At 51.5% G+C, this 23,784-nt stretch overlaps 2 protein-coding genes across 2 annotated transcripts; one reads left to right on the top strand and one right to left on the bottom strand.

The window, feature by feature from the left end:
• The first annotated feature begins 823 nt into the window (after positions 1-823).
• CCDC22 (CCC complex scaffolding subunit CCDC22) lies at positions 824-16,834 on the top strand. Its single transcript, XM_077146763.1, has 17 exons — positions 824-1,011; positions 2,097-2,274; positions 6,334-6,466; positions 8,113-8,219; positions 8,372-8,438; positions 8,540-8,718; positions 12,047-12,241; positions 12,824-12,886; positions 12,979-13,098; positions 13,687-13,806; positions 13,908-14,024; positions 14,146-14,247; positions 14,331-14,438; positions 14,684-14,779; positions 15,021-15,080; positions 15,164-15,238; positions 15,670-16,834. The coding sequence occupies exons 1-17, from the start codon at positions 962-964 to the stop codon at positions 15,781-15,783; spliced, it is 1,884 nt and encodes a 627-aa protein (XP_077002878.1). The 5' UTR covers positions 824-961; the 3' UTR covers positions 15,784-16,834.
• Positions 16,835-16,908: 74 nt separating this feature from the next.
• Positions 16,909-23,357, bottom strand: FOXP3 (forkhead box P3). The gene is made up of 11 exons (XM_077146437.1): positions 23,128-23,357; positions 22,502-22,606; positions 22,261-22,396; positions 21,757-21,847; positions 21,582-21,686; positions 20,625-20,712; positions 20,352-20,432; positions 19,369-19,519; positions 18,618-18,694; positions 17,277-17,378; positions 16,909-17,058 (listed from the first exon to the last, which is right to left on the bottom strand). Exons 1-11 carry the CDS (start codon positions 23,335-23,337, stop codon positions 16,909-16,911), a joined length of 1,296 nt encoding a protein of 431 aa, XP_077002552.1. The 5' UTR covers positions 23,338-23,357.
• Positions 23,358-23,784: the final 427 nt, after the last annotated feature.

Below are 23,784 nucleotides of genomic sequence, written 5' to 3'. Positions count from 1 at the left end.
TCCCAATTAAAATCTCAACAGATTTTCTGTGAAATTTGATGAATTGGTTCTAAATAGAAGTACAAAGGACCTAAAAAAAGCCAAAATCGTTTACAAAAGAACAAGATGGGTGGTCTTCCCATGTCAGATATAAAGGCTGATTTAAAGCCACAGTAATTCAGAACAAAGTTCTGAAACACCGCCCCACATATGCGGACGTGTGATTTACAAATGTAGCACTACCATGCAGTGGTGACAGGACAGTTTTTTCAATACATGGTGGTTTCAGGGATGTTGGCTGGGTAATTATTCTTTGGAGTGTACAAATATGTATAACATATTAAAATAAAACATTGAATGCATGAATACCAGTAACTATCATTTATATAAAGCTTTCTTACTGTATGTCCGGCACAAAGTACACGCTTTACATAAATTAACTCTGTTTTAATCTATGAGGCAGGTAGTATAAATAGTCCCGTTTTTACAGATGAGGAAACTGACACACTGGAAAGTTATGTGACCTGCCCACGGTTGCACGTTTAGTAAGTTGCAGAGCGGAGACTCAAGCCCAGTGAGTCGCTTTGTGATAAAGCTCCTGCTCTTAATTTCCATACTTCTGAATGAGTCAAGACTCCCAGCATACGCGCGCGCGCACAAACACACACGCACACACGCACACGCACACTCACGTAGGGCATGTTCCCTTGACTGCTTGGAAGAGTCCACCAGTCTGCAGACAGAAAAACTACATCTCCTAGCGGCCATTGCGCGCGCAAACCGGCATGCACTCACCCACACACCCGGACGTTAGGCATCCGGTGTGTGATGTGCGAGCTCACGGAACTACACTTCCCGGCTCTCCCCGCGCAGCCCGTGACACTCAGTGGACCGCGGGCGCGGAGCTGGGTTTCAACAGCTGCACTCTTCGCGCGCTCGGACCCGGCCCTCGACCCGGCCTCCGACTTGGATCCAGCTCACGATGGAGGAGGCGGACCGAATCCTCATCCATTCCCTGCGCCAAGCCGGCACGTAAGCACACAGCCCCCGCCCACCCCGGAATGCCCCTGTCCGGGAATCCCAAACCCCGGGACCCCGTCACCTGGGACCTTAAAACTCGGGACTTTGACAGCCAGGACTTCAACTTCCAGGACCCTAAGACCTCACCCCCACTCTCACCCCCAACACACTCCTCCCATACCCTTCGACCCCGACACAGTAAACTCAAAAGTCTGGGACTCGGACGTCCCCCAGCCTTAAAAGCGCAGAATCCAAAACCCGTGACCCTGAAATCTGTGGATCTTGACATCTGGGAAACCTAAAATCCCAGCATACCAACAACTGGGGGCCTTAATACTCCAGGACTCTGATATCTAGAGACCCCAAGACACCTGTACCCATAAGAACCAAGGAACTTAAAACCCCAGGACCCTGGCTTCGAGGGACACCACAAATCTCGAACTGGACACTTGGAAACCGTAAAATTCTAGTTCTCTGACACCGGGGCCTTTTAAAACTCCAGGACCCTAAAGTCTGGCGACCTTAGCACTTAGTGATTTGGACATTCAAGGACTCCTTCATTCTGGGGTCCTAAAACTCAGCATACCAACATTTAGGGAGACTGATTTCTGAAAGGTTAGAAACTAGGAGGTCTTCATATCTAGAGATCTTGACATTCAGAGACCATGATGTTTGGATCCCCTGAAAACTCTAGCCTTTCAACATCTAGTCTCCTCAAAACCCCAGTGGCTCAATATCTAGGGGGGCCCTGACATGCAGGGGACGTGATATCTGGAGTCCATGCTACCTGGGCCCCTTGACCTTCCTGCACCACTGAAATTTGGGGCTCTTCTGCGTAGGGGAATTTTGAGACTTTCTAAACTCAGATCACTTCTTTCTGCCATTCTCTTTCACCCAGATCTTAAGACCTGAGGCCTTCCCCAGTTCTTAGTTTTCCAAATGGAAGTCACAGTTACCCACACCCAGGATGTGTCAGAACTGTGGGCATCCTCTCTACCCCCACCCTGGTCCTGGGGCCTCCAGAAGGGAGGCTGACCCCAGCTTGATCCCTCTTTCCTGACTACTCCCTTCCTTGAGCCTGCCCGCTTCTTCTTCAGGGCAGTTCCTCCAGATGTGCAAACGCTGCGGGCCTTCACTACTGAGCTGGTTGTAGAGGCTGTGGTCCGCTGCCTGCGTGTGATCAACCCTGCGGTGGGCTCTGGCCTCAGCCCCCTGCTGCCTCTTGCCATGTCTGCCCGGTTCCGCCTAGCCATGAGCCTGGCCCAGGCCTGCATGGTGAGTGGCCTTCTCCCAATACACTTATGTTCTCCCTTCCTCCCTCACAAAGTCACCAGGCTCCTTTGAAACTCTTGCCTTTCCTCTCTACCACCTCCCCTTGTGGCTTAGCACTCATTAGTGGTTGAGGTTGCCAACTCTGTGGTCAAACTGCCTGAGTAGTTCAGACCCCAGCTCCACCACTTGCTAACTGTGTGGCCTTCACCCTCCCGGGCCTCAGCTCCCTTCTCTGAGAGATGGAGATGCTAAAAGTGAAAGGTTTGTGTGAGGATTCAGTAAATCGATCTAGGTTGTACCTGGGGTGACCACTGGCTGTCCCCGGCTCCCACATTTTCAGGTTTGCACCAAGATTTTTTTTTTCCCTATAGGGCCCATTTGATAATTCTAGAAAAGGCCCCTGCTTAGATCACATGCTCACTCCTAAACCAATCACTGTGTACTCTGATTGGCCCAGCCTGGATCACATGGTAATCCCTATAGAACACTGATTTGTGACTCTTCAGGATCATGGGGAGTTGTGGGGGAGGCTGGTTACCCAAAGGAAAGTGTGCTGGTTAACTGGAACAATTTCTCTGCTGTATTCCCCTTGTGGCAACCATCACACATCTTGCCTTTCATGAGCACAATTCCCCAAATGTCTCTATTGTCAAATAAAAGACAAATTTTAAGAAATTAGACAAGAAGATCAGTTATCAAAAGGAATCAATTTGCAAATTGAGGGCCGCTGTATGCTGAGACAAAAGTGCTCTGTTTTTTTTCCAGAGAAAGAGACAGTTTATATAGTAAATGCAGTGAAGTTACAGAAGCTAAAATATGATTGGCTAAGCAAAAACAATGAGAGAAGCAAATCTTATAAGGGGATGGAACGCTGTCTAACAAAACTTAGTTCTGACAAAGTCCTGGTTTTGGGGAAATCAGGACCCAGGTTTAAAGACTGTCAGAACGTCCTAGCAGTTTCATGAGCCTGGAGAGTGTCAGATAAGTTGCCTCACAGATAACTTCTCTGAGGCATGTGCGAGTGATTTAAAAATGTACAGACAAGTTAGCTTTGACTTTAGTTATGTATAGATAAGTTGGCCTTTGCTTTAGACATGTGTGGACAAGTTCCCTCCAGGCCCTTGCCAATTGAATGCTGCTATAGATAAAGTACATCTATGATGAAGCACTCACCCCTCCAAGTAAGAGCTCACCCCTCCAGTGTCCAGCTACTGTATCCAGAAGCTCTCCAAGTAATGCCATCCCTCCTGGCTCACCAGCTCTGTGACTTTAGGGTCAGTCTTTTAACCTCTTTGCGCCGAAGTTTCCTCCTGTGCAGAATGGGTATAAGAATATTATCTACCTCATTGGGTTGCTGTGAGGATGAAAATGGAATTAATGTATGACAAGCTGGATATGATAAGCTTTCTGTGAGTGGTGTGACTATCATTGAATAGGCTTGATCTGGCTGCTTGCATTCCAGAACTACATAGTGAGTCTAAGCACTCCTAATGTCCCCAGTGTGTGGTGGTAGAGGGACGGTAGGGTAATTACAGTGAAAATGTCCCTTTAGACAAAGGGAGCAGGGCGGTCAGAGTTCTAGAATTCGAACCTCAATTGTGCAGTTTGTCTTTTAGCAGTAGGCCCCAGAGCTCTGCCCCTTCCCTAGTTCTCAGCTCGATCTAGCTCTCAGGAGCTCTCAGGTTCTGTCTGGGGCCCTTGGTGACCTTATGAGGCAGGCAGCCTGTCTTCCTGGCCCAGGGCTGGATTCTAAAGGAAGGCACTTTATAAAGGGGAAGTTATGACCCTGTTTGGTAAGGAGAGAGTGCAGTGGGGGGTATTGAGGAAGGGCTGGGGGTTAGGCTTCCCCTAGGTCCCTGTTCCTTTCTTCTCTGAGTCCTATTTCCTGATGGGTTTGGTATGTACCTACTTCTGTTCATACTGACTTCAGCAAGGGGCAGAGAATATGGCTTTTTCAGTGGTCAAGACATGCATGCAATTGCCGACCTCCAGCAGCCTGGGTTTGCCAGCAGCAGGCAGAAGGGATCTCTTAACTCAACTGAGTGCTGTCCCCATAGCCCACCTCAGTTCAGCACTGCCGCCTTCTGCTGTTTGCTTTTTCATGTGCCCAATTTCTGGCACCAGTTTCTGCCACTCAACTACCTCCATGTTTTGGTGTCTATCACTTCACACACCCCACTCCTGGAATGAGTATCCCTATCAGTCACAACTCTTTGATTGCAAGTGTCAGAATCCCAAAGAAAAGTAGCTTAAAAGTCAGTGGCTTTCACGCTTCTTTGACCGTGATCCCCTGAAATCAATATCTTATGTTGTGACTTTGTATATACGCACATACACAAGCACTTATAATAATTTTTTTTTGAGTGCATAGTGTATGCCAGGCACTGTAGTAACCCATTCAATTCTCAAAACAACCTTCTGAGATAGGTACTGTTAATATTCCATAGTTCCAGATGAGGAAGGTGGTGCACAGAGAGGTTAAATGATCTGCCTGAAGTCACACAGTTAAGAGTCAGTATTCAGATTTGAATCCCAGAAGTCTGCTTTCAGAGTTCATTCAGCTCCAGGCCAGTAGCAACTCTGGCAGAAAAAGATTTTCTTTCTTTTACTGCTGGTTTATCAGTCCCCCCTGGAACTCTAATGGGCACTGCCAGGGTCACATGTCAACCAGGAGCAGGGTGTGGGGGGCATGATAGGCTTTGCGGTTGGCTGCTCCACTTGGACCTTGTGGGGTGCAGAGAAGGAGGGGTTAATCCACCCAAGAGTAAACACTTATGGACAGACATTTGCCATATGTTCACTGGGAGGAGTCTGGGAAGGAAGGAATAGATGAGTGAAGTTTACAGACATTGCTTGGTCAGCAGTGGGTTCCTGAGCCCCTTATCACCACAACAGTAATAAGGAGCTTCCACTTCTGTGCTCTTACTGTGAGCCAGGCCCGTTCATTCCTTAAAGCAGCTGCAAGGTAATATTAGTCCCATTTTACAGATAGGAAATTGACGTTCTAAGTGGTTAAATAATTGGCCCAAGTTCATAACCAGTAAGCAGCACAGGCTGGATTTCAATGAAATCTTGAACGGTCCTCGTGTCTTTTTTTTTTTTTTTTTTTACTTTCAGGAGGACAGATAGATTTGAAGAGTCCAGGCTAATTGTTTTGCCTAATGCTCCACAGTCTGAATTGGTCTGATTGTTTTCTCATGATTAGATTCAGATTTTTAAAGTAATATTATCTGCTTCCCAGTGCATCCCATCAGAAGTGAGTTATGTCAGATTGTCCCATAACTGGTGATGCTAAATCTGAGCACTCATTTCAGGTATCTCAGTGTCTTTTTTATTTTCTATTCTACTTTTTTTTTTTTTGGTAACAGCTTTACTGAGATAATTCACGTGCCATACAGTTCACCCATTTAAAGTGTAAATTCAGTAGTTTTGAGTGTATTCACAGAGCTCTGCAACCATCAGCAATTCAATTATAGAACATTTTCATCACCTTAAAAATCTCAGTGTACTTTTAATTTGCATTTCTCTTATGGGCAAGGTTGGACGTATTTCATAAGTTTAAGGGCTATCTTCATTTCTTTTTCTGTGAATTATCTATTCATACCTTTTGCCTACTTTTCTGTTGTATTGCCAGCCTTTTTTTGTCCTTGCTTATTTTTAGGCACTCTATATAATAGTGTATATTAGCTGTTTATCTATGCAATAAGCTCCAAGTATTTTTTTCCCAGCTTGTCATTACTCTATTGACTTTGTTGTATTTTTTTTCTTTAAAGTTTTATTTCTCTTCATGTGTTTAGAAATACCCGTCTTCTTTATGGCTTCTGGAGTTTGAGTCATAGAAAGGTCAGAACCTTCGTCTTACTCGTTGCTCTCTGTAGCATTAGCTATCATGACTTTGTGGCTCCCCGCAGTGGCCTGGAGGCCAAGGGGAGCCAGGGGCAGGTTCAGAAGGTGGTGGTGGTTGGTGAGACAGCGTGTGCCTTGTGGCCTGGGCCCAGGGCTCCCAGGCCAGGAGAATTCCTGCCTGCCTGGCTGATGTGCCCTGCCCCCACCTGCCCTCAGGACCTGGGTTATCCCTTGGAGCTTGGCTATCAGAACTTCCTGTACCCCAGTGAGCCTGACCTCCGGGACCTGCTTCTCTTCTTGGCTGAGCGTCTACCCACCGATGCTTCTGAGGATGCAGATCAGCCGGCAGGTACAGGGTACCTGGAATGTGGTGGGCGAAGGTCAGGCGAGGGTGGTGGTCCTAGATATTCTCATGGGTGAGGGTATGTGTACCCAGGAGAGCCAGGTGGTAGGTGTGGGAGTTGGCGAGGGGCTGCAGGACAGGGGGATGGGGTGGGGTTTGAGCTGACCCAAGTAATGAGTTGGTGTTGGGTGGGGCTTTTCAGACCTCACCTCCTACCCCCTTTCTCCTGGTTTACTCATTTCTAACCATGCTGGCCTCCTTGATGCTTGTTCTAGTTTGCTAGCTGCTGGAATGCAATATACCAGAAACGGAATGGCTTTTAACAAGGGGAATTTAATGAGTTGCTAGTTTACAGTTCTAAGGCCGAGAAAATGTCCAATCAAAGCAAGTCTATAGAAGTGTCCAATCAAAGGCATCCAGGGAAAGATACCTTTGTTCAAGAAGGCTGATGAAGTTCAGGGTTTCTCTCTCAAGTGAGAAGGCACATGGCGAACACAGTCAGGGCTTCTCTCTCGGCTGGAAGGGCACCTGGTGAACATGGCGTCATCTGCTAGCTTTATCTCCTGGCTTCCTGTTTCATGAAGCTCCCCGGGAGGCGTTTTCCTTCTTCGTCTCCAAAGGTCACTGGCTGGTGGACTTCAGCTTCCCGTGGCTATGTCATTCTGCTCTGCTCTCTCTGAATCTCTCATTCTCCAAAATATTTCCTCTTTTATAGGACTCCAATAAACCAATCAAGACCCACCCAAATGGGTGGAGACATGTCGTCACCTAATCCAGTTTAACAACCACTCTTGACTAAATCACATCATCCAGGAAGATGATCTTATTACAGTTTCAAACATACAGTATTGAATAGAGATTATTCTACCTTTATGAAATGGGATTTATATTAAAACATGGCTTTTCTTAGGGGGCATGCTTCCTTTCAAACCAGCACAATGCTCCTCAAATATAACAAGCACACTCCAGCCTTAGGGCCTTATCATTCGCTGGATTATTCTTTTCCTGAGATATCCTTTTGGTTAACCCCCTCACTTCTTTGAGGTTTCTGTTCACATGTCACCTCAAGTTGACCCATCCTCTGACTACCTTGTTAAAATCACATCCTCCTTGATAGACAGATGGCTAGCTAGATAGAATGATATGGCAATTGTGGCAAAATGTTCATATTGGTGGATCTGGGTATGTGGCAGTGGTGTGTGTGTGTGTGTAAGAGTTCTCTGTATAGAGTTTGTGTTGTTTTTGTAATTGTCCTGTAAGTTTGAAAGTGTTTCAAAATAAAGTTAAAACATTTTTCGTCCTCCTCTCAGTAGTCCTTATCTTTCTTTCCTGGTCACCACCTGACAGCAGTCTCTGTTTTACTTCTCTTATTTATAGTCTCTCTCCTCTATTAGGAGGCTGGCTGCAGGAGGGCAGGAATAGTTCTCTAGTTTGTTCACCTAGGTATCCCCAGTGTCTAGAACAGTGACTGGTACATAGTAGGTACTTAATAAGTGCTTGTTGAATGAATGAGTGTGAAGATGATAGCTAGATAGATATGTTTCTTGGGGGTAGGGATGGGGGTGGGGGTGATGGCTAGGTTCCCAGAGTATGCATTTTTGGAGTTGCAGTTTTGTAACCTGATTAACACTCCCCCTCCATACCCCGCATAGGTGACTCAGCCATTCTCCTCCGCGCCATTGGGAACCAAATCCGGGACCAGCTGGCCCTGCCCTGGGTCCCGCCTCTCCTTCGAACTCCCAAGCTGCAGCACATCCAGGTGGGATCTCCCGAGACCTGTCAGTCTCCTGTGTCCCATCTTGCCTGCCTTGTCCCCCCCCCCCCGGAAGCTCAGGTGTTTGGTCCCCTTTCACTGGTGTCCTCATCACACTTTCTCCTGGAGGCTCTGATTCTGCCCCCCCTCCCCCCCAGGGCTCTGCCCTCCAGAAGCCGTTCCATGCCAGCAGGCTGGCTGTGCCCGAGTTGAGTTCCAGAGGAGGTGAGTATGAGGCCATGGGGAGGGTCTGGGGAGAGGGGGAAGAGGAAGCCCTGACTGTATCAAGAAGAGGGAAGGCCAGCTGACTTTGTGTCTGCCCGCAGAGCCACGCGAGTTCCAGGGGAGTCCCCTGCTGCCACTCGTCCCCACTCAGGTGCCCCAGCCGGTGGGGAGGGCGGCCTCGCTCCTTGAACACCACACCATCCAGCTGTGCCAGCATACAGGCCGGGACCACGCGGGGGATGAGGATTGGCTACGCCGTGCGCACCGTCTCCCGCCCCAGGTAGAGCCATGTGCTTGGCTCCCTGCTGCCGAGGCTCCTGCTCACTGCTGCTCCTGTTTCCTCTCTCGTGGGTCTTCCGCCTCTCTCCTCTGCCCATCATGTCCCCTCTTCTGTTGTCTCCCATCTGAAAGAACTGGGACGTTGGAGTCAGAGAGACTGTGGACCTTGGACAAGTCATTGTCCCTCCTGAGAACCTCAGTTTCCTATTCTGAAAAAATGAGGTAGTTTTAGCACTCTTCTCTCAGGGGAGTGCTTACAGTGAACTGACATGCATGAAGTTCCTCGCAACCAGAGCAGTCAGGATTTGTGGCCCGCCTTCCTATTTCTGCCACCTTCTTCCTGTCCCCGCGTCTCTCACTCTTTGTCTCTGCGGTTGTTACTAATGCTCATTTTTCCTGGCTCTAGATCTCGGCTCTGTCCCTTCCTGTCATTTTCTCTCGTTCTGTGGTTTCGCGCCTCTCTTTCTCGCCCCTCTCTTTGTCTTCTCATTTCCATGCTACTTCTCTCTCCCTCTCTGTATGCCTCTGAATCTGTCTTCTCTTCCTCTCTGCCTCTTTGTCCCTTTCTGTCTGCCCAGCCCCTGGCTGCCATATGTCCCGTCTTTATCTCTGCCTCTCTCTTTTTTAAACTTTTAGGAATTTTCAAACACAAAGGTAGAATTTTATAGTGATTCCTATGTACTTACTGTCTACCTTCAACTGTAAGCATTCTGCCAATCTTTTTCTTCAATGCTCTTCAAAATTTTTTTTCTGTATTATTTTATAATCCTGTATTATTTTAAAGTAAACCCTAGACATGTCACTTCAACTCTAAATACTTAAGAATGCATCTCTTAACTCATAAAGACATTCATTTTTAATATATTTTTATTTTTAAAATATAAAATTTTTTTATTGTGAAAAATAACATATGCAATACATTTCAAAGCACACCACAACAATTAGTTATAGAATCGATTTCAGAGTTTGGTATGGGTTACAGTTCCATGATTTTAGGTTTTTCCTTCTGGCTGCTCCAAGACACTGGAGACTAAAAGACATATTAATATAATGATTCAGCATTCATACTCATTTGTTAAATCCTATCTTCTCTTTAAAACTCCACCTTCTCCTTTGATCTTTTTAAAAATTATTTATTTTTTTATTGATATATATTAAATATTCACATACCGTGTAATCATCCAAAGTGTACAGTGGTTCACAATATTATCATATAGCTGTGCATTTAATCATCACAATTGATTTTTTTTCTTTTTTGTGAAAAATAACGTATATACAAAAAAGCAATACATTTCAAAGCACATCACAACAATTAGTTATAGAGCAGATTTCAGAGTTTGGTATGGGGTACAATTCCACAATTTTAGGTTTTTGCTTCTAACTGCTCTAAGATATTGGAGACTAAAAGGAATATCAATACAGTGATTCAACAGTCATGCTCATTTGTTAAACCCGACTTTCTCTGTATAACTACACTATCACCTTTGATCTTTCTCCCATTCTTTAGGGCTGTGCCCATTCTAACTTTTTTGCATTGGAATGGGCTGTTGATAATATGGGATGGAGGATGGAACTAGTTGATGTTCTGGAGAGGCTGACCCCTCTGCATTTCAGGACTTATCTGGTCCAGGGACCGATCTGGAGGTTGTAGGTTTCTGGAAAGTTACCGTAGTGCGTGGAACCTTTGTAGACTCTTTTTTTTTTTAAACTTTTTTTATTGTATAATATAACATGTATACAAAGCAAAGAAAGTAAAAAGCAATACATTTCAAAGCACTCTTCAACAATAGTTATAGGACAGATCCCAGACTTTGTCTTGGGCTACTGTACCATCATCTCAGATTTTCCTTCTAGCTACTCTAGAACATTGGAGGCCAGAAGGAATATTTTTTTGGTGAAAAATAACATATGTACAAAAAGCAATATATTTCAAAGCACAGCACAACAATTAGTTGTAGAACAAATTTCAGAGTTTAGTATGGGTTACAGTTGTACAATTTTAGGTGTTTACTTCTAGCTGCTCTAAAGTACTAGAGGCTAGAAGAAATATCAGCATAATGATTCACCAGTCATACTTGTTTGTTACACCCTACCTCCTCTGTATAACTCCACATCACCTTTGATCTTTCTATCCCACTCTTTAGGGGTGTTTGGGCTATGGCCATTCTAACTTTTTCATGTTGGAAAGGACTGTCAATAATATGGGGTAGGGAGATGGAACTAGCTGATGTTCTAGAGAGGCTGGGCCCTCTGGGTTTCAGGACTTACCTGGTCAGGGACCCATCTGGAGGTTGTAGGTTTCTGGGAAGTTACCCTAGTGCATGGAATCTTTGTAGAATCTTAAATATTGCTCTAGGTGTTCTTTAGGATTGACTCGAGTGGTTTTTATTGGGGATTAGCAAATTATGACAGGTACCAATGTCTAACTGAAGTTTGCATAAGAGTGACCTCCAGAGTAGCCTCTTGACTATATTTGAACTCTCTCAGCCACTGATACCTTATTTGTTACACTTCTTTACCCCTTTTGGTCAGGATGGCATTGTTGATCCCACAGTGCCAGGGCCAGGCTCATTCCTGGGAGACCCATGCTGCCAGGGAGACTTGGATGTCATGTCCCATGTAGAGGGGAGGGCAGGGGTTTCACTTTCAGAGTTGGGCTTAGAGAGAGGCCACATCTGAGCAACAACAGAGGTCCTCCAGAAGTAACTCTTAGGCATACCTATAGCTAGGCTAAGCTTCTCCACTACCTACATAAGCTTTACGAGAGCAGGCCTCAAAATCAAGGACTTAACTCGTTGATTTGGGTGATGAAGACATTCATTTTTTAATGTAACCGCTGGACCATTTTCACACCCAACAAAATGAACAGTGATCTTTTTCTATCATCTGCCACTTGAATTCATAATTTGATATCCCTGACTTTTAAAACTCTCTGTTCTTGTCTCTCTCTGTCTCTGTTCCACTATCTGACTATGCCCCCTTCTTGGCCTAATTCATTCGCCTCTCTGTGCCTGTTTTGTCCCCACAGGTCCTATCAGTGTCAAAACTGTGTCTCTCTCTGAGTTGGGGGCTTCATGCTTCCTCTTCTTTCTTCCCATGTCCTTTTCCAGTGTGGGGAGCAGGTGGGTGTAGAGAAGTGTAGCTGCGAGGAAGAGTAGACCCTTGTCCTTGGGGAGATCTGGAACTGGTGGAATGGGCCATGGGATAGGCTGGAGGGTATGTATGAGCTTGTCTGTGGCACCCTGACAGGCAGGCTTCCTGGAGAAGGCAGGGCCTGGGTTGCCAGATGGGCCTCTACCCCCTCATTTCACCTTGCCCCCTGTTTCCAGGAGGATACACGGGCTCAGCGGCAACGGCTACAAAAGCACCTGGCTGAGTATCTGCGCCAAAGCTGGGCCCCGCTGGGGTTCCCCACGCAAGCCCGAGACCTGGGGGAGCTGCTACAGGCCTGGGGAGCTGGAACTAGGACTGGTGCCCCCAAGGGCTCTCGCTTCATGCATTCGGAGAAGTTCACCTTCCAACTGGTTGGTGGGGCCTGAGTGGAGATGGGGCATGCTGGCGGGAGCTGTGGCAGGCTTGGAGGGCTGCTCCATGGGCACACATTGCACCTTTATCCTTCCAGGCCTGCCCTCTCCCCACTGAGAGGTGTCTCCTAGAGGGCTCACCTAGTGTCCCAGGGTACTTCAGTGGAGAAAGGGTGAATAGGTGGTAACCATGTAAGGGCTGTGGGGGTGTTCCTTGTGCAAATGCCTCCTTTCTCCAGGCAGTTTTCTCTGGGAATATCTTTTTTTCTTGGATGGTGACCCAAAGGGACCCTCATCCTTCTCAGGGACAGTTGAGACTTCAGAGATGGGCAGGGATGGGCAGGAACTGTGTTAAGGGCCAGGTTTCTTTATGAGAAGAAACTGCCTATCTATTTGAGGTCACGGATAGATCATGTGTAGGAGGTCTTTGTCCTCGTCTCATCACAGTCTGACAGCCATCAGCTGTTGAGTGGCATGGGTATGGTGTGGGGAGAGTGCTTGGTGGGGGTGGAGGATTGAGGCTGGGCTGTGGGGGTCAGGGGCTCCCCTGGCAGCTGTGGTGCCCCCTCCTCACTGTCCCAGGAGCCTGAGGCCCAGGCAGCACAGGTGTCAGATGTGCCAGCTACCTCCCGGCGGCCCGAGCAGGTGAGCAGCACAGTGTGGGGTGCCCTGGGCCTTTGCCTATCTACCAGCTGCGCCTGAAGCCCTCCCCGCCCTAACTGCCTTGTGCCTTCCAGGACACGTGGGCAGCTCAAGAACAGGAACTAGAGTCCCTTCGGGAGCAGCTGGAGGGCGTGAACCACAACATTGAAGAGGTTGAAGCTGATATGAAGACACTGGGAATCAGCCTTGGGCAGGTGAGGGGCTGTGGGGAAGGGGGTTTGCTGGGCTGGGGCTGGGGTGGGAAGGAGGGCCGGATGGGATTAGAGGGACTCGAAAGCTCATCTGTAGAGGTCTGTGGATGGCAGGAGGCTTTGTGGGGGACTTTAGGGACCTGTGGTGGGAGTTTAGGAGAATCTGGAAGTTAGAGGAGACAGAGTCAGGGGGGCTTCTTGTTCTAAGGGTTGGTGGGTCCTTACGGGTTTGAGGAGCTTGTGGGTAAAAGTCAGGACTTGTAGGTGTTGTGAGGAGCAGGAGGGATTTGAGGGGTCTGTGGGCATCTGTGTGGTCAGGGGCTAGTGGGGCTCTCCAGGGCTCTCTCGGGGTCACTGTGGCCCCATGGGGAGTGGAGGGGTCTGTGGGTGTCTGTCAGTACTTAAGGGTACATCTGTCAGTATCAGGAAAGGTTTGAGAGGCCTGTAGGGGCAAGAGGGCTTTGCAGTCAGTCATCTATGGGATCTTGATGTGGGCCCTGGCTTTCCAGCCTCAGTGAGGGGCAGGTGGGCAGGGGTGTATGGCCTGGATCTCTCACTTGACTTGGGAGTTGGGGGGTCACTGTGTGCCAGGTGGAGACCGAGTGTCGGCAGAGTGAGCTCAGCACAGCGGAGCGAGAGCAGGCCCTGCGCCTGAAGAGCCGCGCAGTGGAACTGCTGCCCGATGGGGCTGCCAACCTTGCCAAGTTGCAGGTGGGGCTGGGGCTGGGGCTGGGGCCGGGGCTGGACGGAACAGGTGGATTGGGGCTGAAGGGGTCCGGTCCATGTGACATACCTCCATCTACCCCACCCAGCTTGTGGTAGAGAGTAGCGCCCAGCGGGTCATCCACCTGGCAGGGCAGTGGGAAAAGCACCGGGTCCCACTCCTTGCTGAGTACCGCCACCTACGGAAGCTCCAGGATCGCCGGGAGGTAGGCTGTAGGGCCCTGGGGGCATGGGTGGGGCAGGTTCCCTTGCTGGGGGGCCATCCTACCCCCACCCCCTATCCCCAGTGCTCTGCTCACTTCCTTCTGCCCATGGGGTCCTGGGCAGCTGGAGTCATCTCGGAGGTTAGCAGAGATCCAGGATCTACACCAGAGTGTTCGGGCAGCTGCCGACGAGGCCCGCAGGAAAGAGGAAGTCTATAAGCAGCTGGTGAGGCCCATCGGGAGGACCCTGGGTGGTTCATGGTAGGTGGGGCAGGAGGCCTGGGGAGTGCCTACTGTGTCCCTACCTAGGTGTCAGAGCTGGAGACTCTTCCCCGAGATGTGTCCCGGCTGGCCTATACTCAGCGCATTCTGGAGATTGTGGGCAACATCCGGAAGCAGAAGGAAGAGATCACTAAGGTGCGCTGCTGTGGCCTTGGGGGTGGGCCACAGGGGCAGACATGCCCGAAGGGCTTGTGTGTATGGTATGGCCACCCAGGACCCTCACAGCCTCTGGTAGGTAGAGTTGTCTGGCCATACCCTGGCACAAAGCAGCCACACGTGGCCTGCCCAGTCACCTGTACTGCGAAGCCATGGGCCTTCTCTGGGTGTGAGGGCATGCCCACAAGTGCCCACAGCTGACTGGCTTCCCTGATCTCTGCCAGATCCTGTCTGACACCAAGGAGCTCCAGAAGGAAATCAATTCCCTCTCTGGGAAACTGGACCGGACGTTCGCCGTGACTGATGAGCTCGTGTTCAAGGTGTGGGCCGTGTGGGTAGGACACAAAGGTTGGGTTCAGACCTGGGGTCACTGCTTGCTTAGCTGCTCACTGGCAGGATTTGGCCTGGGTCCCGCGTGAGCCTCATAATCCTACTGATGCCCTATCCTGGCTTTGCTTCATGAAGAATGCAGTGGGGATGGGGGTGGGAGAGGGTGCTGTAAAGGGTGGGGTTGGGGTGACAGCCCACCAATAAACTTCACCATCCCTTCCGTCTGGTCAGGATGCCAAGAAGGATGATGCTGTTCGGAAGGCCTATAAATACCTAGCTGCTCTGCATGAGGTGAGGGGGAGAAGCCCACCTGGGGGGCTGGATGAGGTGGGGGTGTGTTGGGAGTTAAAGCACTCTGCTCCTGCCATCACCAGAACTGCAGCCAGCTTATCCAGACCATTGAGGACACAGGCACTATCATGCGGGAGGTTCGAGACCTTGAAGAGCAGGTAAGGCCTGGGGATGGCTGGGGAATCAGCTCTTTGGGGGTTTATGTTGAGAGAAGCTGTGGCAGCAGACACAGCCTATAACTGGAGTCTCAGCCTTGCCTCTTAGTAGCTGTGTGTATGACTTGGGACAGGCTACATGGCCTACTCTCAGCCCCAGCTTCTGCCACAAGGGCGCTTACACCTGCCTCTCAGGGACCATTGGTAAAGGCTTCAGTTTGAATATCTGCTGGGAAATCCTGCCACGTAGCAAAGGATGCTTTTGGTTGAGAGAACAGCCTGTGCAAAGGCCTGGTGGTGGACAAAGCAGGTGTCGTTTGAGGGGCAGACCTGAGGAGCTCAGCGCAGCCGTGATGAAGGAGGGTTGTGACGAGTGTGGGTGGGGAAAGGGGCCCTGAATGCTGAGGTGGGGGGTTGTCTTCACATTGTCTTAGATCGAGACGGAGATGGGCAAGAAGACACTCAGCAACCTGGAGAAGATCCAGGAGGACTACCGAGCCCTACGCCAGGAGAATGCCAGCCTCCTGGGCAGGGTCCGTGAGGCCTGAGGAGCAGTCCCCGGCAGAGGTCTCCTGCCCCCATCCTCAGCCCTCTGCAGGGATTTGAGGTGTTGGAGACAATGGCCAAGCACTTGCCCTAGTCGTTCCCTCTGTTTGCTGTCTAATTCCTTCTCCTGCGGCCCTGGACCCCGCACCCTGCCCACGCCCCACACTCCTGACCCCAACCCTGATCTAGGGCGACTGTCCAGAGTGTGGGAACCAGGCTGCTGTTTATTGGGGGGAGAGGATGGGATTTGGGGGCCTGGGATCCCAAATAAATGAGGGGCTTGGTCTTCAGTCTAAGCTGAGGTATGGATTGGGGGTGGCGGCATATGGCACAGGGAAGGTGTGTGTGGTGGGTGGCAGGTGTGACACAGGGTTACGTTTTGGCAAGCCTGTGTGTGTCTGTGGGACTTGTCGGGTGCTAGGCATGTGTGTGTGTGTGTGTGTGTATGTGAGCTGCACAGAGGAGTTCTAATGGGCTGTGCCTGTGACTGAGTCCATGTGTTAGGAGCTTGTATGAGCTCCTGTGTGTGTGTGTGTGTGACAGGTCACGTTTCTGTATCACTTTCCCAGACCAGAGCCCATGTGAGTGCCCTGAGGCGGCTTCTGTGTGTACGTCTGGATCAGGCACTGAATGACAGCACAACTTGCACGTGGTTGCCTATGTGACTGCAGTGGTGAGGTTGTCTGGGTATACTAAGGAAGGCTCTTGGTGTTCAGGGCTTTGCATTGAGTCCAAGTGATAGGATCATAGCCTGTGACTATCTGTGTGTCTGTGTGACTTTTCCAGCCCTGTGATCAGTTCTGAGAGGATGGAGGCAGGCTATGTGTGAGGTTGTCAAGGCTCAGTTTGGCTGCAGAGCCTGTGGCAGGAGGGTGGGCTAGGGGTGGAGGTCTGGGACTGGTGCCAGGTCCTCTCTGAGCAGCCTTGGTACAGAGGATATGAGCCAGGAGGAGTCAGTTGGGGAGCTGGGCCCCTAACAGGCAAGACAGTGGACACTGCACTTCTTGGTCCTTGCAGTTATGTCCAGGGCCTGTCATCCCTGCCCAGCCCCCCACCGCCACCTCTGCCCCCCTCCCCCCATTTTGGCCCCTTTCTTTCTTCCTTCTTTTTCTTCCTTGGCCTTGAGGTCAGGGGCCGGGCATGGGGTTGGAGCACCTGTTGGGCCTCTGGCTCCTCTTCTTGCGGAACTCAAGCTCATCCACGGTCCACACGGCCCCCTTTTCGCTCTCCACCCGCACAAAACACTTGTGTAGGCTCAGGTTGTGGCGGATGGCATTCTGTAGAAGGGGGACCCACCAGCCAGGCCAGAGGCAGTGGGGTGGGGATAGGAGATGTAGCCAGTCATCCTCTGGGGTCACAGCCCCTCCCAACAGTGGACTGCCTGCCCCTCCCCAATATGCTTCCCAGCACGAGGCCTGCTTCCTTCTGGGCTTGGCCCAGCACAGCAGTGGGTACGCGAAGCCATCACACCACTGCTGCCTCCAGAGGAGCTCACCTTCCAGGTGGCAGGGTGGTTTCTGAAGAAGGCAAACATGCGTGTGAACCAATGGTAGATCTCATTGAGGGTCCGCTGCTTCTCGGGAGCCTCCAAGATGGCCTGGCAGTGGGGAGGGACGGGGCTAAGGGGAGCAGCTCCTCCAAAGTCCAGGCCCAGGGGGGCAGGGCCTACCTTGGGCTGACTGTGTGGGGGTGGGATTGTGGGGCTGGGTTGGGGGAGGAGGGAGATGGTATGGAGTGAAGTCTGAAGAACAAGGTTACCTGTGGGATTGGGTGGGGTTAGAAATGGGGTGAGGCATGGGGTCGGGGACAGGATCAAGGCTGAGGTTTGGAGTGGGGTCAGGTTAAGGGCCAGGGCTGGAGTTAGGTCAAAGGCCTGTATTGGGGTTCCAGGGTTTGGGAAGGTTGAGGGTTAGGAGAGGGATCAGGTTAAGGATTTGAAAGGCAGACTTAAAGGTCAGGGAAGGGGTTAGTCAGGCCGTGAGACAGGCTGGAGTGAGTTTAGGTGTGAGGGATGGGATGACGTGTGGCTTTAGGTCAAGAGCCAGAGATTATCCTAGTTATTGGGTTACTTTACATGTCAGGGAGGTGACTAGGTTCAGGGTCAAGAATGAGACTGGTTGAGGGATTAGGTGTTGAGTGAAGCTAAGAGCGAACTGCATCACTTTGAATTTAAAGAAGGGATAAAGTAAAGGGTCAGCAATTACAATTGCAAATTTGAGGTTATGGGTCAGGAAAGTGTTAGGTTGGGGTTCAGTTCAGAGACAGGAGTCAGGGGTGTATGGAGTTTTAGGTCGGTGCTAGATTAAGGTTCAGGTTTAGGGTTAATGTTAGGCCAGGTTAATGTGGGTGGGCTCTGGTGAAGGTTCTGGAGTGGGCATTGGGGAGATTTGGATGAAGGGGTTAGAATGGGGTGAAGTTAAGGGTGAGATAGCTGTGACAAGGAAGCTGTTATGAATGGGGTTCATCTGGGGGTGTATTCACATACTAGGGTATATTGGGGCTGGGGAAAGATAAGGGGTTGGTTTAGGGTAAAGGCCGAGCATGATGGGATGGAGAAGGTAACTCCATATGGAGTTGTCAGAATATTTTATAGGTCTGGGAGGAAACTAGGGATGGGGTTGAGGTGGACGTAAGGAAATAGGGGAGTCCAGGGTCAAATCTCAGCTTGTACTGGCCTGGATGACATGACCCCCTTTGCAGCACAGCTTGGGGCTCCCTGGGGCTGGGCTGTGCCAGGCAGTAGCCCCCAAGGGTGCTGAGGGGGAGGCTGGGACCTTGGGAGGCGGTCCCCCGCCCATTCCGTCACTTCCTCCTCAGGCCTGAGCTCCCTGCTTACCCAGCGGATGAGGGTGGCGTAGGTGAAAGGGGGCCGCATGTTGTGGAACTTGAAGTAGTCCATGTTGTGAAAGAACTCTGTCAGAGGGTGGGGACAGTGAGGCCTCATCCCAGAACTCCTAGCAACCCCTTCCTCCGCAAGGCCGAGGATCCCTGCCTGAAAGCCCGCCATTAACTTAGATTTCAGTGGTAGCAGCTTTTGCAAGTACCTGGTGTCAGGTGCATCCTTTACCCTTTACACCACTCCTGCCAAAATAGGGTCCATTCCCCCCAAGATTGCAAAGAAGTAAAGGAGCTTGCACACCGAAGGCATGTAATTGGTTAAAGGGGTAGAGCCAGGATAAGAATCAAGGGCTACCCTCCAGTTAGGCACCCAGCTCAGGCCTGGCCAACTTGAGTGAGTTTGGCCTGCTTTTCTGAGGGCTGGGGGAGGGAGGACTCTCAGGAATTACTTCGCTAGTTTCCTCCCTTCCGGTGCCTGGATGAAGTGGCTGAAGCCTGGAGTGGGTGAGGTGCAGCCCAAATCCCCAAAGGGAGCTAGGGCTAGGGCTAACCATTTGGGCTTTAAGGCCATTGGAAATCCTGAGAGGAAGATTTTGCAGGGAGGTGCTTGTTCCCAAAGGCTGGAGGGTGGGGCTGGAGGTGGCAGAAGCATAGTTATGGGGCACTATTCTGCCCCCACCTACCCATTCCAACAGCAATCTGTAAAGTGAGGAGCCTGGGGCCACTGTGTAGGGTGAGGCCCATCCTACCTGGGAAAGTGCTGTTTCCTTGGCTGCCCCAGAGATGCCTCCGCACCGCAAACAAGCTGTCCGGGGTCTCCCGGGGGCTGGGCCAGGCTGGAAGGGCACTTCCTGTGGGACCAGCAGCTACAATGCAGCAGGGACCTTTGTCCGAGGATGCCTGGGGGAGGGAGAGGGGTTAGCTACCCAGAACCTTCAACTTCCCGTTAAAAAAAAGTGAAATAAAGATTAAAAGCAAGAGTGTTTGCTTTTCACTTCCAGCCTGATGTGGAATGGCTCAGAGCAGCTTGAGCTGCATTTATCAGGCTGTGAGTTGGGCAACTGAGCGTGTAGAGCCCCTGTGCTGGGGCCCCAGGATGGGGTGGAATCCCAGCTCTACCACCCCACTGAAGACCTTGAGAAAGTCACTTATACCTCCCTGGCCTTGGTTTTCCTGATCTGTGAATCGGGGATGCAAGTGGTATCCACCTCACAGGGTCATCCCAGAGACTGAATTAGTGAGTTAATGCCAGGAAAGTGTTCAGAACCACCTCCTGGCCCCCAGGGCCGGCTTCCTGTGCATGTGACCCATGCAGTTGCATGGGGGTCCTGTGTTCAGAAAGGCCCTCCCCCCCCCTTTTTTTTTTTTTAATGTTCTGCTGTTGCCATCTCGAAATTGGAACAGGGGGCTGCCGCATTTTCATTTTGCTGTGGGCCCTGCAAATTAGCGTAGCTGTTTCTGCCGCCAGTCTGTGCTCAGTAAGTGTTTGGCTATTTGCTGTTGATCTGAAAACTTGGAATCATGATGTCTTGGGATCTTAGGGTCAGAAAGTTTGTAAGTGGCAGGTGGCAGGTCCCCAGGCCTGGGTGTGTCTGGAGCTGGGGCCAGGGACCCCTAGATCTCTAGGGCTTGGGCATAAGAATAGATCCCCTGCAGGTACCCCCCCGCCCCCCACCCCCGCTCCCCGCCATCCCTGTCAGTCTGTGCAGCCTGTGGGCCTGAGGTCACTCACCGCAGAGGGAGCCTTCGTCAGCGCCATCTTCCCAGCCAGGTGGGCCTGCATAGCACCCAGCTTTTCCTTCTCCAGTACCAGCTGTGAGGACAGATATCCACTTAAGGCCTCAACCTAGCCTTTCTCTGCCAAATCTTTGCCCAGGCTGTGGTGTTCCCTGGGCCTGGTCCACCCCCCACCTTTATGCCAGCCTTTCCTGGGTGAGCTTGGGTTCCCGGCACAGGATGGACATACAGTTCACTCACTACCCCCCACCCCCACCCCCAGTGTCACCTGCTGCTCCAGAGACTGCACCACTTCCCTCTGGAGGAGGCATTGCGCCCTGCCCTTCTCATCCAGGAGATGATCCGCCTGGCAGTGCCTGGATTGGGGGAAGATTCCAGGTAGATGACCATGGCAGGCCTGGCCTCCTGGCTCAACATGTGGAGTGGGGTGGGCCCTGACCCTCTGGGGGCACTTTCCTCTGAACCTCAGCCCCTTCACTCCTCTCTACTCTAGTCTTCCTCTCACACCTGTCATGTCTTCAACACATGCCACTCGGCACCCACCGTGTACCAGGCCCAGAGCTTGCCACTTGAGCTTGGTCAGGGTACTGGAGAAGCTGTTGGCAGGGTGGTGAGCTGAGAGTGGGCCAAGCGGAGGGGACAGCCTGTGCAAAGGCCTGGTGGTGAAATGGAGTAGGAAGTATTGAATTGCCACTAATAATTGGGTATAGTTGGAGAAGATTTTGTGTGTGTGTGTGTTGTGTGTGTGTGTGTGTGTGTGTGTGTGTGGTGTGTGTAGTAGAGGAGGGTAGTGACAGCCATTTTGAGAAGCTGGGACTCTGCATGAAGGATAGCAGGGCAAAGCAGTTAGGAGCATGGATTCTGGAGCGAGGCTGCCTGGGTTCAAATTCCAGCTCTCACACAGGAACTGGGGTGATCTTGGTCAAGCCACTTAAACTTTTGGTCTCAGTTTCACCGTCTGTAAAATGAAGGTAAATCACAGTACCCACCTGTGTTCTTATGCTCATTATAGAGTTGAGGAAACTGAGGTCCAGAAAAGCTAAACAACTTGTCCAAGGCCACACAGCCAGTGAATGATGGGGCTGGGATTTGAACCTAGAGTCTCAGCTCTTCCCTGCCTTGGCTTACTGCCTATTGGGATGAGGCCTGAGCTGCACCCCAGAGATGCCCCGCAACCCAGGATGCTCCTCCTCCCGCTGGACTGGGGCTGGGCGGGGCCACTCACTTGAGGAAGTCCTCTGGCTCTTCGAAGACCTTCTCGCATCCGGGCCACTTGCAGACGCCATTTGCCAGCAGAGAGTAGGAACCCTGGGGTGCAGCTGAAAGGGTACTGGGGGGAGAGGGGGTGTCAGGGGGAGGGGGCAGCAGGGCAAGGGTCTCACCTAGCCCCACGCACTGACCTGTCCTTCCTGGGCACGCCAGGGCTGGGGAAGGTGCACAACAATGCCGGCTCCCTGGATACCCACTCCAGGCTGGCCACGTTGATCCCTGAGGGTGGGGACAAGGCACCTCTAGGAATTGTTGGTTGGGCTCTGGCGCTCGACCCACAAGGCTTCTCATTTTGAGCCTCCCACCCTCCTGCACCTCGAAGGCCCTGACTTCCAGGGGGCTCCGCTGTCCTGAAATCCCAAGGCTTCTGACAGACCAGCTCAAAGACTGTCATTCGCAAGCGCTGACATTTTGACTAACTTTGCAGAGATCTGCGGTTCCGTGATTTTGACATTCTGTACCTTTTAAGGTTCTGAGCCTGACATTTTTGGGAGGTTGGAGTTTCCAAGACTCTGAGACTTGACACCTCTGACCTCCTGGGGACTGTGTTTCAGAACAGCCTCCCTTGCTCACGTTCAAGGGTTTGGGGACTCGGGGTAATGTGAAGCTGTGGGGTGGGGGTTGAGGTGTTACCAGTGGCAGACCTGGCCGGGCCTTGAGGGAGAAGACCCCGGTGGCAGCAGTTGGTGGCGGGAGGCTGATCATGGCTGGGCTGTCCAGTGGGCGCACCTGCAGCACGGGTGTCCGGGCATGGGCATCCACTGTTGAGAGCTGTGAGGCACATACAGGCCATGGTTCAGCCTGGCTTGGGGTGACCCTCCCCTTACTTAGTTCACCCACCTGCCCCCTCCTCCTTGCCTGTTTTGGGGTCAGTACCTGATGCATGTAGTGTGGCCTGTCCTGGAGGAGTGCCTGCAAGTGGGGCGAGGAGCCCAGCCGTGCACCGGAGGGTGCCACCATGACTAGGGGCACTGTGGGAAGCTGGGGGAAGAAGGAGGTGGGTGAGCCCCTTGTTCTCACTGTTTTGCCTGTCTAATTCAGATACTCTTCCCCACAACCCCACATGGTAGGTACGGTGATTATCCCCACTTTACATGTGTGGAAACTGAGGCTTAGAGATATTGAGTGACTTTTTAAAGATCACCAAGCTAATAGGTGGCAGAGCTGGCCTCAACCCTGTCACCTCACCTCCTCTGGCCCCAGCCCTCTCCTCGGTCACACGGGGATGGGGACACATGGCTGTGCTCACGGAATCATGACAGGGCCTCCTCCTCTCCTGAAACAGGGATTGGGAGGTCGTGGAGAGCCTTGAATCTCTGAGACCTGCTAAATGGGGACTTTCTTGGCCCCGTGACATCTGCATAAGTCACAGACTTGCCTGGGACCTAGAAACCACTTCCTGCGCCCCAGCTGGGCCCCCCGCCCAGTGCCACAGTAAAGGTCGGCACCTATAGGCCCAGGTACCCCACCCTGCCTGCCCCATCCTGAGCCCTGGGCCTCACCTGCAGCTGTGAAGGTGGCATGAGGTTCGAGGTTGAGGAGGAGGCATGGGTCCCACCTCGGAGGTCCCGGCCCTGGAAGGTTCCCCCCAGACCCCTGGCCCCCAGCAGGTCTGAGACCTTGGGTGCAGCGCGCCAGCTGGGCGAGGGTCCTGGGGATGGACTGAGGGCCAAAGAAGGGGCCGAGGGCTTGGCTGGCTTGGGGTTGGGCATTGGGTCCTTGTCTGAGGGCAGGCTGCAGAGGGAAAAATAGAGAGAATGAGTTAAACATGTGCTGGGGAGTGCATGAAATACTCAACCGCCTGAACCACGTGGACACCCACTCTGGGCAGAACAGGCATTGACTGGGCATGTCCTGAAGACCCCCCAGCTGAACCCAGCTCTGGTCATGTATGCACACACACATGTGCAGATGGATGTCAGGATCGCAAGTACACATGTGTACCCCCACACACTCCATGCACAGACATGCACAGGTCCAGCTTATGGCTCGTTCACATATGCTACCACAGACATGGTTTGGATGTGTCTTCTGAGGGGCAGTAGGGGGTTCAGGTGGTGCCTGGAGCCTCAGTCAGAGTAGGTCTCAGGCCCTTCCTTTGCCACTAAGACCTTGTCTTCAAGCCTTAGCCCTTTGGTCCTCTCTGCCCCCTTCACAGG

This window comes from Tamandua tetradactyla, chromosome X (genome assembly GCF_023851605.1).
Source record: "Tamandua tetradactyla isolate mTamTet1 chromosome X, mTamTet1.pri, whole genome shotgun sequence".
Classification (NCBI taxonomy): Eukaryota; Metazoa; Chordata; class Mammalia; order Pilosa; family Myrmecophagidae; genus Tamandua; species Tamandua tetradactyla.
The sequence above is the reverse complement of the archived record's forward strand: the minus strand, read 5'-3'. Positions and strand labels throughout refer to the sequence as shown.